The sequence below is a fragment of the Euprymna scolopes genome, chromosome 17 (assembly GCF_053919585.1).
Source record: "Euprymna scolopes isolate OS-2025 chromosome 17, ASM5391958v1, whole genome shotgun sequence".
In the NCBI taxonomy this organism is placed as follows: Eukaryota; Metazoa; Mollusca; class Cephalopoda; order Sepiida; family Sepiolidae; genus Euprymna; species Euprymna scolopes.
In genome coordinates, this window is record NC_136498.1 from 68,049,934 (window position 1) to 68,065,727 (window position 15,794).

At 35.1% G+C, this 15,794-nt stretch overlaps 1 protein-coding gene across 1 annotated transcript in view; it reads right to left on the reverse strand.

The window, feature by feature from the left end:
- Nucleotides 1–1,202: 1,202 nt before the first annotated feature.
- Nucleotides 1,203–15,794, reverse strand: part of LOC145296769 (uncharacterized) — a 41,253-nt gene continuing 26,661 nt past the window's right edge. The window contains exon 2 of the mRNA XM_080142823.1: nt 1,203–3,667. Within this exon, the coding sequence (XP_079998949.1) occupies nt 1,353–3,332 (1,980 nt within the window). The 5' untranslated portion in view covers nt 3,333–3,667 and the 3' untranslated portion in view covers nt 1,203–1,352. The remainder of the gene's footprint in view (nt 3,668–15,794) is intronic.

Here is a 15,794-nt window from a genome sequence, read left to right on the forward strand (position 1 = left end):
TAAAAAATATATTGCCATCATGCGCACATCTTGTCTCTTTTGTGCTAATCATGGCTCTTTATAAGGTCTTATTTTCGGGTTGATGATTTGTTAATATGCAAATTAATGCATATCTAACTATCCATGATTCTTATGGATCATCTCACATAGATCCATGCCCAGAACTTCCAGACATAGCTAGCCCACACTACATGGCTAAGCACATAGCCAGCACTCACTTAAAAGCAACATTTTTATAAAAGCTACCCAAATCGCATTCCCAGTTCCTCATTTAAAAGTGACAACTCTTTCCAGAAAACACAACCAAATTGCATCTTAAATTTTTCATCTAAAAGCAATGACTTCTTTCTAGAAAATCCAACTGAATCGCATTTTAAATTCTTCATTAAATTGTTACAGCCTTTTTCTCAAAAATCCAACTGAATCCCATTTTAAGTTCTTCATTTAAAAATGACAACATTTTTCCGGAAAATCCAACCAAATCGCATTTTACTCTTCTCTATAACTTGACAACAGTATTTCCCAAAAATCCGACTTAAATTGTACTTTACTATTTTCCATAACTTGGCCATTGTATTTCTTAATATCATTTCATTGTTCTTCCAAAAGCTAGCGATATGTTTCCAGAGATGCACCTTTCAATCATAGTGGCAAGACTCACTCTAACTTGGTTATTTCACACAGGTCACAACTCTAGATCTTTCACCCATTCCATTATTTGAGTGTCCTTTGCCGCGTCACTGAATTCAGGGATTAGTTGAATGTTGAATTGTCTTAACACCATAGTTCTAATAAGGCTGAAATAGCTTGTGGTCAAATTATGATTAAAAAAAATATATAAAAAAAGACATATATATATGTTGCCATCATGTATATGTCTTTTCACAATGCCTTGTCACTTTTGTGCTAAGCACGTCTCGTCACGTTCATGTTAACAACGTCTCATCTTGTTTGTGCCAACAACATCTCGTCTTGTCTCTTAATAACGTCTTTTTTAGGCTGTTGATATGTAAATTAATACATATCTAACTACAATAATCAAATCCTACCCAAATTCTGCCATTACTGATCATCACGGTGTTGTCTCACAGTCTACCAAATAATCATTAACCTTTATCCTTGGGTGGTCCTTAGGCCTTGATAAGCAGTGACCCCCCCCCCCCCATTAAAAAAATAAAATATAAATGAATGGAATTAAATTATTTTTGAAGCCTTTAATTTAAAAAAAGAAAAAAAAAAAAAAACACTTCTGTTTTTTTTTTTAAAATGCTAAGATGCGTTAAATGCATGGTTTAAGATGAACAAAAATGAATGCTTAGGTGTCAGAAAATCCTAATTTAGATGTCACAAAACTAACAAATCTGGAAAATTTTAACAGAATTTTTTTCGTCTGTGAAAAATGAAATATAAAGTTTGCTATCTTTCACAAACATGCGTGGCCACTGACAAAGTTTTTTTCTAAAATCAAGCAATGTGTGTTTCTTAAAACTACTCGCATCGATTGTATACACATCTTGACGACTACAAATGTAAATGTTTCCGCTACTGTCCGTGCAAACATCCGACGTCTCTCTGCCCGCATCGGCATTATACGTGTACAGAAGTTTACCCTCCAAATCATAGCAATGTATTTTTTCTGCCACAAAATCAAGCATCAGGAACGTATTGGGAGTTGGCCCACAGGATATCCTGTGGTTGCAACTCCACTTTCTGGGCGTGTTCAGAATTACTTTGAGGACAGTTCCATCAAGGGACAACATATCAACATGACTGAACTTGTCGAGAGCTAAAATTTTTCCGTAACAGTTACAGAGTGATGTGTATTTCTTTTCCGTTTTTATATGCTTCAGCAAAGTCATCGAACATTCTTCTTTATTTCTTTCCATCAGAAACAAGTCATGGCTACCAGCAACGACTCCCATTGTGGTAGGCCCGAAAGAACACATATCCAAGGGAGAGTCCATTCCGTCCGGCTTGAACGAATAGAGTAAAGCCTCTTCGTTATTATACTCTCTCAAATCCTTACCAAAAAAGTCACACACCAAGACATGAGAATCTTCGGTCACAAACACAGACGTAATCATTCGTTCCATTTTATCAACCAGTTCACGGCCAGAGTCAATCAGCCGGAGTTTTGATGGAGGGTACTGGGAAATAAAATCTTCAGTACATTTCATGTGTAAAGACTCCTCCAAAGATGGTAATAAGGAAGACACCTTTTGAAGATTTTCTAACTGGCAGTTACCCACACTGAAATCCTTCAGCATCTGAAACATCTTTATGTACCAAGTGTTATACGTCATCGTCACACTAGACTGGCATTGGATGCTGTCGACGTGAAGACTTTCGAGTGCAAGCCACTTTGATCTCATTCGTGGAAAGTGGAGCATGACATCGACATTATCAGCCATGTTTATAAGCTGCTGAATACTGTTATTAAGTATTGCCAGCTGTTTGAAGTGGTTTTCTTTTAAGCGGATCATTTCTTTTATCGACTCTATTTCCTTCTCAGTCTTGGCTTCCAAATCAATAATAAGGGCGCTTGTGTTCTCCCTTAATCGACGTATAACTTCTTCCGCGTGTTCACAGATTTCCTTCTTACGTTCGGAACATAGTTTTAATCGCTCACTGATATGGTTCCTCATTTCATCATTCTGTAGCATCATGGATTCAGCAAGCAATGTCATCTTTTCAAGAACCGACTGCCCCTCAGCTCGGACATCCGGTGCCACCTTTTCAACAGACACAGCCCAGGAACAAGCCTTTTCCCCAGAGCAATGCTCCAGAAGGCAGAAGGAACACATACACACCCGACATTGCGGACAGTACATCTTCAACCTTTTTTCGTGGTTGACACACTTTGAAGGCGTTATAAAATTTTCCAGCTTCTGGCTTTCGCCGTTAGCTAAGTTGATAACATGGTCGTGTGGACGGAGTTTCCGATGCCAAGTCTCGCATTTTTCACAGAGATGTTTCAAGCAGTCCTGACACCAGAAGGCAGAAACAGCACCAACGTTCTCATCTACACAGATCTCGCAGACGTGCTCATTTTGTTGGATTTGACGTGCATGCAAAAGTTTCTGGAAGAATCCATCCAATCGTAATTCGCCATCTGTCTGGGTAGCGTTAGCCAGTTCTGTGTGATTGCTTTGACATACCGGACAACATAGATTGGCGTCTTGTTCAAAATGTTCTTCATCTGCACTGAACGTTTTCTCAAAGCAGGTGTCACAGTAAGAATGAAGACAAGCCAATGATTTTGCCTGTGCTTGAAGATAAGAGCTGCAGAGAGCACACTTGAGTAGGATGTCAACTTCGTCATAAGTAGCCATTTTTTTTCTGTCTAAAACAAATCGCTGAATGGGACAATAAACAGAATTACTTAAAGACGAATATAGACAAATTAAGGGCTAGTTTTAATAAAAAAATTTTTTAAAAAAATCTTTTGATCCTTCTGTGATCAAACTGCAATTGACATCAACTCAAGAGTCCTTGATCCAAGCTTTATTTTAGCTTTATTCCCAGATGAAAATTCTCCTTTTAAGTTTTACTCGGAAACAGTATCTTTCTTGTACTTTGCCGCTGAGCTTTTGGAGGTCCTAGTAACTGAAGATGAAGCCCCAAGAAGATTTCTTCATCAGCTTGTTGCTTAACCACGAAGTGAAACCTGCAAAGAAAAAAAAAAAAAAGAAAGAGATATAAAGAGTTGAATAAAATGATCGTTTTTGGGTTAGTAGATGTAGGACAGTTAAGGTAAGGGCCAATAAGGAAAACATGGAAGGAACTGATCAGAATGGACTTGGGAAAATAAGGGATAAATAAAGACTTAGCTAGAGATAAGCTAGTTTGAATTGGTTGGTTGTTTTTGTTTAACAGCATATCAACCCTTTTCAGGTTATTTAATGCCGAATACAGTGATCTTGAAGAATTTTTTTTTAATAGAATATATTTGTTTTGTTTTTTTTAAGTTTGTTTTTATTTAACCCATAGTTGGGACCCTAACAGGTACTACCACTCTGAGTCAGAGTGGACCTGGGAGCAATGGCAATCAAAGAGTGGCTCCACACTTCCCAAAGCCCGCAAGCTGGGGCCTCACCATCGAATATTATTTATGGTCATATCCAAGACCAGCTAGTTTGGAAGTCAATTTATAAAAGCTATCCAACACATGCCAGCATGTAAAACGTCAAACCGATGATGATAATGATACGACTTCCTATTAGTTTGTATATATTTTTTTTACATCATATCAACCGTTTTTGTGTTATTTAATGCAAAAGTGTCTATTGTAAACAATGAAACATAAGCTGCTATTTTTACTCATAATAATGGATAGGAGGAAGAATTGTAAGATCATACAGTTTCCCAACAATATCAGTAGGGTTTTTGTTTTGTTGTTTTTTTAATTCAATTTTCACCCCAAACAAGGCACAGTGCCACTTTGAAGTAGGGGGCTACCATCGGGGACATAAGTTGCAGGAGTATTATGAAGAGAGATGAGTAGCAAGATGTCTGTTCTCATTACACTTAAATTTCTGCATGTCAGAACAGTTGGGAAAGCAGAATCTTGGAAGGGAGTTCCAAAGTCTAGCAGTTCTGGGGAAGAAACTATTGGAATAGAAGTCTTTCTTACACCTAAGGATCTCTACTGTGTAGGGGTGGTATTTAGCTGCTTGTTGGGTTTGTCAGGGGTATTTACGTCAGCCTTTCAGTCGAGGGAGTAAAAATGCTAGTAGTTCGTCAGAGCGTTCACCATTAAAATACTTGTAGAACAAGCAGAGGGATGCACCATTTTGTCGATGGGACAGAGGCTGAGGCTTAAATGACAGTTCAGTAAGAGTATCAAGTTACTGACTCTCTTTTGAACCCTGTCCAGGAGTGAGAAACTAGTAGCAGATGTACCAGTCCAAATGTGACAACAGTACTCCATACATAGGCAAATGATGGCCTTATAGAGATACAGGATACTTTCAGGCATAAGTAGCTTTCTAGCACGGTAGAGAGAGCCCACCTTCTTTGCAATGCTCTCAATGTATCTGTTCCAATTCATGTTCCCTGTGAACGTTAGGCTGAGGTTGTTGATGTAATGGCATTCACCATGTGTGGGTTGAGCTGACTTTTTTTCTGAGTTACATATGAGGGGCACTTCCTAAGTAGCAATTAAGTTTGCTGGTGTAAATTTTGGTAAGGGTCACATTAATACATGTCAGATAACTTAGCTGCAAACAGAACTGTACTCAGAGATGGGTGACATGAGGAAGCTGGATGGGGGAAGGGTGTATCAGCAAATCAAACTCCCCAGACAAAACATTATCGAACTATGGGAGCATATGACATGAGTCACATTTTCAAGTGAGAGAAACAAACTTTTTTTTTTACAAATTAATCTCACTCAGGAAGTGATATGAAGGAGTCACAATCCAAGAATGTAGAAATTATCTAAGCTGAATGTTGCCTTGAGACTCGGTCTATTGTGTTGCCCATTTCTCAAGAATAAATTAGTAACCTAAAATGTAAATAATAAAGATACATTGGTTTCTCTCCCCATGAGTAAATTCTCTCTAATAAAACCTTGAACTCAGCAAAGTTTCCTTGTGTTTTCATGCTTGAACAGTATTTGTCTAAACAGACGAGATGATCACAGCAACAGATCAAAACAGCGATGATGCAGAGAATATGTATGCATAAAAAGACTGATTTTTATTTGGCTAATTTGATTGCTTGTGGATTAAAATATAACACCTGGAGCAAACTCCCAAATCATGGCATCTTATACATGGCAATCCTGAGCAAGGTTCTACATAATAGCTAACCAACCGCGATTCCACTATCGATGGTCAACTACCTGTGATAACCTGAGAGCTTAGTCCTTAATTGTTGTCCAGGTCCACAGCTGTCCAATATGCTTGCACCATGCAGGCAGAAAGGATCACAACTGGATGTCCAATCCATCATGGATCATATTAGTAGGCATCACAAACCAGCCTAGTTTAGAGTATAAAAACAAATATAGTGAAATTAACTTCAATTTCAACTCGTCGTATTTAGTTCATTTTTGGAGGGTTATTTTGCAAAATTTGGATATAAACTTTTTCTCTTTATAAACGTAAATTCTTTTCTCTTATTAAATGGTTCTTTTACAGATTACTTCAAACGATGTTACTATTTTCACTGACACACAATTTTTTTTTCAAGTAAAAAATAGTTGGTGTGCGCAGTATCTTTATTCATATAAAGATATCTCTACAAATCAGACCATGTATGGAGTACTGTTGTCATATTTAGGATGGTAAATTTCTGTCCCATTTTAGGGTTCTTGATAAGGTGTAGAAACGTATCTGTAATATGATTGGCCCTATCACTTCTTCACTGCATCCTCTCTATCACAGACGTGATGTCGCTAGTCTCAGTCTTTTTTATAAATTCAATTATGGCATGTCTTCTTCAAAATAGTCTGATCTATTCTCTGCTTCGTTTGTTTCAGCTCGTTTGATTCGTTGATCTAGTGGACTCCAATAATTCACTGTTTTAATACCTTACTGTCATACAGCTTCTTATTCCAGTAGCTTATTTCCAAAAACTGCAACATTGTGGAACTCTCTTCCTGCTCACTGTTTTTCTACCTACAACCGTGGTCTTTTAAAGACTAAGGTCAATAGGCATCTCCTCTCTTTGCTATAATCATCTTTCGTTCTTGCCAACTCCTTACATTAAGTGGACTTATCGCCAACAATTTCCGTAAAAGAAAAAAACAAAAAAACAATCCTATCTTAAAGAAAACAGGCTACTTGTCAATATGGTGGGTTTAATATAAGGTTTTAAGTTAACTTTCATTAATTAAAATCTAAGCTGAGTTGAAAACTTTAGTGAATAAAACATTAAAGGAATTTTTTGTCCAATTAAGAAATTTTGTTTCCGTTGGTGAGATTTAAGAAGATTAGACAGCTTAGAAGCATGGGAGCAGAATTAAAAGATGACAATTGGAGGAGGAAATGAGATAAGACAAAGTTTATGTGTGCTTTTCAAAAGATTAAGTTTTTTCAGCAAAGGAAGTAGTGTGATTGGTTCAAGTTAACTAAAATGGGGATTTTTGTCAAGACAAATCTGTGATGTATATTCTCATAATGAAATAGAAATACCAAAAAATCACAAACTGATCAAATATTTTTATTAAAAAAATAATTTTTAAGTAATTAATAGAAATTTAGAGCCATTACAACATAAACATAGTATGAATTTTTGAGTTATCTCCCTTTGCCCCCCCCCCCATTTATTTATTTTTTTTTAAATTGATCAAGTAGTTTTATTTTTATAAAGAAAATAATTTAAATCATTTAAGTATTTAAGTAATGGAAATGCATAGGCATTACAGCATGAATCTACTATGAATTATTGTTGAGTTACTTGCCTTTGTTTCTTTACATTTTTTTCCAAATGATGGATGAAACGGTCACTCCACAGATACTCATAAAATAAAACTACCTGATCAAGTTACGTGATTTTTGGAATATGATACTTTTCTTTAATCACAGGCATGTACATCATACAGATTTTTCTTCATTTTTGTTTCTTAACATAGGGAGAATTCTGGACAAGAACCAAAAGCTTAGAAATAAGCTTAAACAGAACTCTCCACCTTCAAAAAACAACATTTGGTTTGAACAATAAATTATGTTTCTCTAACAGCGAAACAAAACCATGATATCCATGTTTTCCTTGTCAATTCAAAACAAAAAGTTTAGGAACTTAATTTCAACTTCATGATCGGTATCCTTCTAGATGAGACGTAGCAACCACAACCAAGAATCACTAGGTGATGTAGAACAGTAACCATCATCACCAATGTCAAACCCTCCCTCTACATAAAAATAAAACTACTTGATCAATTTTTTTTAATTTTGAAAAAATGAAAAATTTAACAAAAGGGAGATAACTCAATAATTCATACTTACTATGTTGTAATGCCTGTGAAGTATCATTAATCATTTAAAAATGATTTTTTTTAGAAAAAAACAAAACAAAAAAAAACCTACTTGATCAGTTTATGTGATCATCACCATGGTAGGGATGATGGTAATTCCATAATATCAGACTCTGGTGAAAATCCAGGAAAGCTGGTACCAGGATCCATTGTCCTATGGTTGTCTACCTCTGCACATGTGGCAAGCAAATATTTGTCAAATGCAGAACCACAAATCAATAGAATGCAAATGCCAACATTGCTTCTGCATCATTTCTCCATGTAGCAATACACATGGAAAAGTTGAAATTTCTGGAAATATTTCAATACTGGCATACATAGAAAGAGCTTAAATGTTCTATGAAAGAAATTTAAATTTTTAAAACTCTGAGCTGTTATGACTATTTTTGTGCTTTTTTTCCCCCCTCTTTAAAACTATATGCATTTCATCACATTTATCATATTACTTTTTCAATAAAAATGTTATATCTTTATTAAAACACAAGATTTAGCAATGACATTTGCCATATAAATATACTTTTGCGCCAGGAATTCAAATATGACACTAAAAATTTCCAAAAATTAATGGTTTCCAAGTAACCTGCAGTAAATTCACATAAAATGTTGTTGGAATACCATAAAAATTCCAGGTATGCATAAAAAAAAGAGAAAAAAGGAAAAGGGAGAAAAAAAGAAAAAAGGAAAAGGGAGGAAAAAAAGGAAAAAGTTGGAGAATTCAAAGTTGAAGTGTAATGCATTTTATGTACAAGAAACTGAAATCTAATCGTAGGATTGTTAGAAATTAATATATTGTAAGATTTCTTTGGTATCATTGTAAATTAACACCTGCTAAATCGCCCCCATTTGCCTCCATAAGTGCCAACATTGCTTCGGCATCATACCTTCATGTAACAATACACATGAAAAAAACTGCAGTTTCTTAAAATATCTCAATAATGGCATACATAGAACAGCTGGTTAATAAGATCGGTCTTTAGTTTTGCGGGTTCAAATTGTCGTTTCCTTGTGTCAGAATTACTATTATTATGGTTTGCCTCCAAAAGTCTGAGAATTCATCTTCTGTCCATAATTTGTTATAAGTTCTTAGTAATAATTTTAGTGATTCTGTAGGGAGTTGCCACAAGAATTTGTAATGGATTTCATCTGGTCCTACGGTGGTATTGTGGGATCTTTTAATTGGGTTTATTTAAGAAGTTTATTATAATCTCTAGGTTTTTCTATTTAAAATTTAGTTCGTGCTGTTCAGCATTTTGTTTAATTGTCATAAATCTTTTTGTTATGGTTTTGATTGGATGAATTTTGAGAAAAGATTTCCGCTAGTAAGTCTGCTATGTCCTTTTTATCAGTTACTCTGGAGTGATTTTTAAGGAGGTGTTTAATTGGTGTTGTTTGATGTTTACCTGCAATTATTTGAACCATCTCCCATATTTCTCTAGGTTCTGAGGAGGAATTCTATTTGCTGACATAGATTTTTCCAGCATTCTTTTTTAGCTGCCTTAATTACCTTACGAGCTTGAGCTTTGTTTAGCTTGTATTCAATCAGATTTGAAGTTGTGGGTTGTTTTTGGAATTTTTTTAAAGCCATTTTTCACAATTTGACGGCTTCTCAAAATTTGTCATCAAACCAAGGTCTGCTGAGCCTGTCAGGTGTGCTGCAGTTTTAGGGATGTATTCATTTGCTATTTTGATTAGAGTTTCTGTGACATATTCTGCTGAGTTGTTTGTTTCAGTGTGATTCAGCATATTCCTACATTTTTCTTTGAATATTTGCCAATTTGTCTCATTTAGTTTCCATCGGGGAGTTTTTTTTGACTGTTGGATTTTGGGCTTTCTATCAGTATTGGAAAATCATCGCTGCCACAAGTGTCGTCATATCCTTTCCAGTTAAAGTCCAAATATATTGATGGGTAGCATAAGCTTAGGTCAATGGCCGAGTGGTTTCCGCTAGTTGGGTTGAAGTGTGTAGGTGCACCATCATTAAGGAAGCATATACCATTTTCATTAATAGCCTTTCAACATTTTGCCCTTTTTATTAGTGTCTTTACATCCTCACAGGATGTTGTTTTGAAGTCCTCTAATAAGATAAAAGGCTTAGGTAATTGGTTGATCAGTTTTTTTCAATTCATTTTTATCCATGTCTCATCATTTGGTTGGATATACAAAGAACATAACGTCATTGTTTTATGTAGAGTGGCGTTAATGGCATCTGCTTGGATGTTGATAGTTATGTTTATTTTGCTGTGGGGGTATATTGTTTCTGACTAGAATTGTTACCCTCCACCCCACCCCCAGATCCTGCCCCCAGAGTTATGAGTCTAATGAAATATATGGTAGTTCTTAATATTGGTGTTTTCTTGTTTCAGGAAGGTTTCTTGAAGGCAAACTATTTTAGGGTGTCCTTGTGTTAGTAGCAAAAGTAGTTTGTTCATATTTATTTTCAAACCACAACAATTCCATTGGATTATTTTTTGTCCCATGGTTGTTTGTATGATTAGATTTTTTTTTTTTTTAAATTTACCTGCATCTCTTTGGAGGTAGAGGTTTTTTTTGTTGGAGTTTGTGTATTTAGTTGAGGGTCTTGTTGAGATTTTTCTTTTCTTTGTCTGGGTCTGGAAGTAGATCTTGGTTTAACTTGGGAAATTGATTTGGGTTCTTGTTCATTATTTTCTTTTGGATTTTTCTTTTTTTTTTTTTGTTTTTTTTATACATTTTCTGCTATTGCTATCAGTTTCCATCATTTCTAATATTTGGAAACTATTTTGCGTCTCTATTGTTTAAGTTTCTTGTTTCCTGGAGTGCTGTTTTATTATTGTTTTATTATTGGTTTTTGCTAATTGTTTTGCATGTTTTTTTGTTTTTTTTTGTTTTTTTTTACATGGAGGTCACCACTCATCAAGGCCCGGAAGTCACTCGAGGATAAGGGTTATTGCGTGTACAGTAATCAATGGGATAATATCGTAGTAATCGTTAGTATTGGAGATTTGATAAAGTGTCTTAAGTGCTTCAGTTGTAAGCGGATTCTTATCTTATTTTTTGTTTTGGTTTATTATTTCTATTGTTTTATTTGAACCAAGGTATTTTTCTATGGGGCCATTCTAGAATTTTAGCCATTCTTCATGGTTTAATGAGATTATTTATTAGCTGTTTAAATTCATTGTATATTTCATGTGTTAGTGTTGCTGGTTTTGTTATTTCATCTTTTAAATATGTTTCAACTATTTTCCTTCCTTCTATGAAAAGTTATGTTTCTTTTATGTTTTACCTACGTTATTTCCTTTGCAAATATTTTACATTTTTGGAGTATTTTTTTTTACATGGAAGTCACCACTTATCAAGGCCCAGAAGCCACTCGGGATAAGGGTTATTGCGTGTACAGTAATCAATGGTATAATATCGTAATAATCGTTAGTAATGGAGATTTGATAAAGTGTCTTAAGGTGCGGTTTATCAGGAATTTGGTTATGTCGGACTTGAAAACATCCAAGTTATAGTCAGATGGGAAACAGGCGTGCACCTCTAAGAAAAAAGCTTTGTTCATGGAATCTACGTTTTGATTTAGGCACAGATAAAGAATGTGGAAAATTATTGACAGTGGTTTCAGCTAGACGGGTGTTTTTCGTGAAAGATTGGCGAGGGTGGGGGCAGGATGGTTTTCTCTGTAGTTTGTACATTTTAATTCATTGGTACACTCTTCCTTTGAGTGGTCTACCTCTCTATCCCTGCACTTTCCACATGCTTTTTTTTTCTCTGCAGGTTTCCTTGTGGTGTCCATACTTGTAGCAATTAAAACATCTTAGAGAAGCTGGTATATATTGCTCTACTTTTACGTTTAAATAACCAATTTTAACTTCTTTTGGTATTGTTGGGAAATCGAAGGTTAGTATACATGTATTTGTCTCAATTAGCCTACCGTACCTTTTTATATTTATACGTATATGGTTGATCACTCCTTTTTTCAGTTCCTTTTTTGTTTCTTGCGAGAGATAACATGTAGCTTTGGATCAGTCTTTCATGTGGGATCAGTCTTTCATGTGAGAAGACTGCATTTGTATTCGTGGAATTTATCCAATTTAAGTAAGTTTTGGACATCTTTCTGGTTGGTGACTTTTATTAAAATATTTCCATCTTTTATTTTATTGTTTTAGGAGTGTTTCTGTTTAGTATTTTCTCTATTAGGAATGGTGAAAACTCAATTTTTTTCTTTTCAGGAATCTTGGAAAATTTATTTTTGTGGATGGTAAGGCCTTTCCTTTATTTATTTTCTTGTTTTCCGAGTTGGAGAGATCAGAGACATATGATTGGTTTCTTTTCCAATATTTTGTGCTTAAAAGGCAGTTTTTATTTTGGTTTTCCATAAATAATTTATTCATTTTCATCTATCATGCTCCCTACCCCGCCTCGGAGTACATAATTGGGACACTGCAATGGGGGAAACCCATTCACCTTGCTTATGTTGGGGCTACATGCTAGACATACTCTTTTGGTCAGTATAATTTCAAGCACTTTCTGTTCACTAAATTATTTAAAATTAATTTGTTTAACCGAAGCAAATGTGAAGAGTTTTGGTCTTACCAATTGATTGACCCTTAATCATCACTTGCCATTATATATTTGGGGATAATGTTAAGTGGGTGAGAGATGAGTACTTTGTTAAGTAAGAGCTTGACATAACGAGCCCATTGATCAGACCGGACCTCTCCGACTTCCCGTCTAGCCAAAGTAAAGGTCAAAGTGGGGTGTTAAGGAAGTTAACGTGCTTAAACTTGACCTCCAAGTCCTTCAACCACCAGGATTCTGTCTTAAGACATCACGGATTGCCACCCACAGCCAACAGGTGGCCTCATTGAGAGACTTTTACTCTCTGCAGAGGGGCAGTCAGCATATTCTACAGCCCCACTGACAGGGTGACACCCTCCTTTTCTTTTAGATGATTATGTATGGTTTTTAGATAGTTTATATGATGGGAGAGTGGGCTTACCATTCGGACTTAGGATTTAGTAGAAAAGTTATTGGAGGGTTTTTATTTTGAAGTGGGTACCATTTGGACTTAGAGTTAAAGGAGATTTTTTTCGGGATGGACCTCGTCACTCAGATTTAAGGTTAATGTTACCACAGGTTAAAGTGAGGCACTTTTAGGAGGTAGCTTTGTTACTGAGACCTAGATTTAGTCATAGCGTAAATGTTTATATATATATATATATTATATATACTAACTTTAAATTGAAAAAATATCAAAAGAATTTGGAGTACTAACTGCTCTAAAAGATAATAATGGCTGGGAAATGGGCGGTGGTCATTATGCATTAAATATATATAAGCAAAAATGATTCCCCCTCTACTCTAAATTAATTTTGTTGTCATTTTTTCTTCCTCCTCCCACTCAGTTTTTTTTTTTTAAGGTATTCATACATAATCGTCTAAAAAAATAAAAGCTTATTTAGTTGTTTTTTTTTTTGTTTTTTTTTTCAGTTGGCACTTATTAAGTCATTCATTACTACAATTAAAATCCGAAAGTTAAGTATATTTGAATAACAAATATTTCTTTAACTTCTTTTTAAAGAATCACAAACCATATTGATTTTAAACAGAAAAGTTCTTTGTTTTTTTTTGTTTTTTTTTCAAAATAAACGTTATTCACAAAACTCATTGATTTTAAGCTAACAGCTAAGAACCAACAACGGGTGCTGCTGCTGATGACTAGTTTTTAATTATTAGACTTACTAGTGAAATTGTTTTCAATGAAAAGTATTTGAAATTCTGGGGAAGTTGCTATGTAAAACCGATGGTACCAAAAGAGAAATCAACATGGAATTTTCATTTTAATGCATAAAATAGTAAAAACATTAATTTACTTAGAACTTGGGGTATGAAAAAATATATATATATATATATAAAAAAAAAAAAAAAAAAAAAAAATGTTCAAAATATGTCATGTTGAAGTTTTATTGCTAAGACAACACACACAAAAAAAATAAATAAATAAAAAAAATAAAACGAACGGACTAGTTTATTTCATACCCACAACAATAAGTTAGACTGATGTCTTGCTAACTGTTTTCCAAATTTCTTCATAGGGGATTGATAGAGCTAAAAAAAGTCTGATCCAAAATGGCCGTTTCATAGCATTAACATTTTTAGCATTACTTTCCTAAAAACTCAAATATATCACGTAAATTTTAATTTATTCAACCATGTGAAAAGGGATATTCATTTTTGAACAAAAACATAGTAATTTTAAGAACTTAAAAGTGCTTTGGTTTCCGAAATATGACTATTTTAGTAGAACTAAAGAGAGGAATGATAAAATTGTCACCCTAGAAAAGGCGACATGATTCCATTTCCATTTGATAAAAATCAGATTTGTTTTTGTTGCTGACCATCTACTAGTTAGCCAGTTGTGTACAAATCCCAAGAACTATGTTTGAAAGTGACACAATGTTCAACGAGTGAGATCAGAGATATGCCACAGTACAACTCCTGCTCTCTACCAATCCAAGTTATGACAACAGGACTATTTTCAGCACCCTCAAAATGCATTGCTGGATTGCCATAAATAACAGGAACGTGCCCAGGGTGATTAAAACAAAGTTTTGGGCCACGATTATGGTCTTTGGTGTGGTTTCAAGTGATGCCACCTCACATCTTCAAAGTCGGTTTGAAAGTCAACACAAAAGTGTATCTGGATGTGCTGAAGAGTGTGGTGATCCCCTGGTGCAATCAGGTGGCTGCTAGCACACATCCAAAGAGACCTAGGCTGGGCTTCACAAGGAGTGCTACGACTTTGTACCCTTCTTTCACTGCCCCCCCTCCCTCAACCTAAACCCACTGAGCTACTTCATTTGGACATACATTGAGAATATTACCAACATAACCTCCCACACACCAAAGCCAGCCTAATCGATGAACTCCCACCGGCGTTTGTTGAAAAGGCATGCTCCCAGTTCTGGACCCATATTGAGGCAGCGATTGAGACTGAAGGCGGCTACATTGAATAGATATCAGCTCTACTACATAATCAAATTACCTGAATTGATTTTTTTCATTAAAAGTTTTAAAATAAAGCTGTAGTGTTGTTTTCTTTAGGGCAACAAATTTATCGTTCCATCCTGTACATTGAAATCATCATACATTGTGTGTGTGTGTATATATATATACACACACACACACACACACACACACACACACAGACGGCCAACAAAACGTCCAAGTAGCCGAAACAATAATGTAACTTAACAGAAAGATACGGTAATAAAAAATAAAACGCATATTTGCTCTGAGCACTTTCTTCAGTTTTTATTAATTACCATCTCCACCAAATATATATATATATATATATATATATATATATATATATATACACATACACAAATGTAAGGGAGACAACCGAAGCAGCAAAACCGAAGCCACCTGCCAGGACATATATATATCTATAATATAAAGCTGTGTGTGTGTGTGTGTGGTCATGAATAGACACCTATATGGTTGACTATTTTAAAAAACTGATTACATATAATGATAGATGTATCGAGGATCAGGAATGGGTATGTTTGATCTGGCAGAACGGTGGTTCATAAAATTGTGTGTGTGTGTGGGGGGGGGGGGTCCTGTGTTCGCGCCTGGCCCCCAAAGTATGGAAATAAAAAAAAAATAAAAAAAAAATGAAAAAAGTTTTCAAGGGTTTTTGATATAGATGTACATAAGAATACTTTGATAAGTATGTTTCAACTTAAATAGGGATGGTATAATAAAATTGTGGGGTCTGCGTTCACACCTGTACTCCATGGAAATATGGCACAAACTTTAACAAAGACTT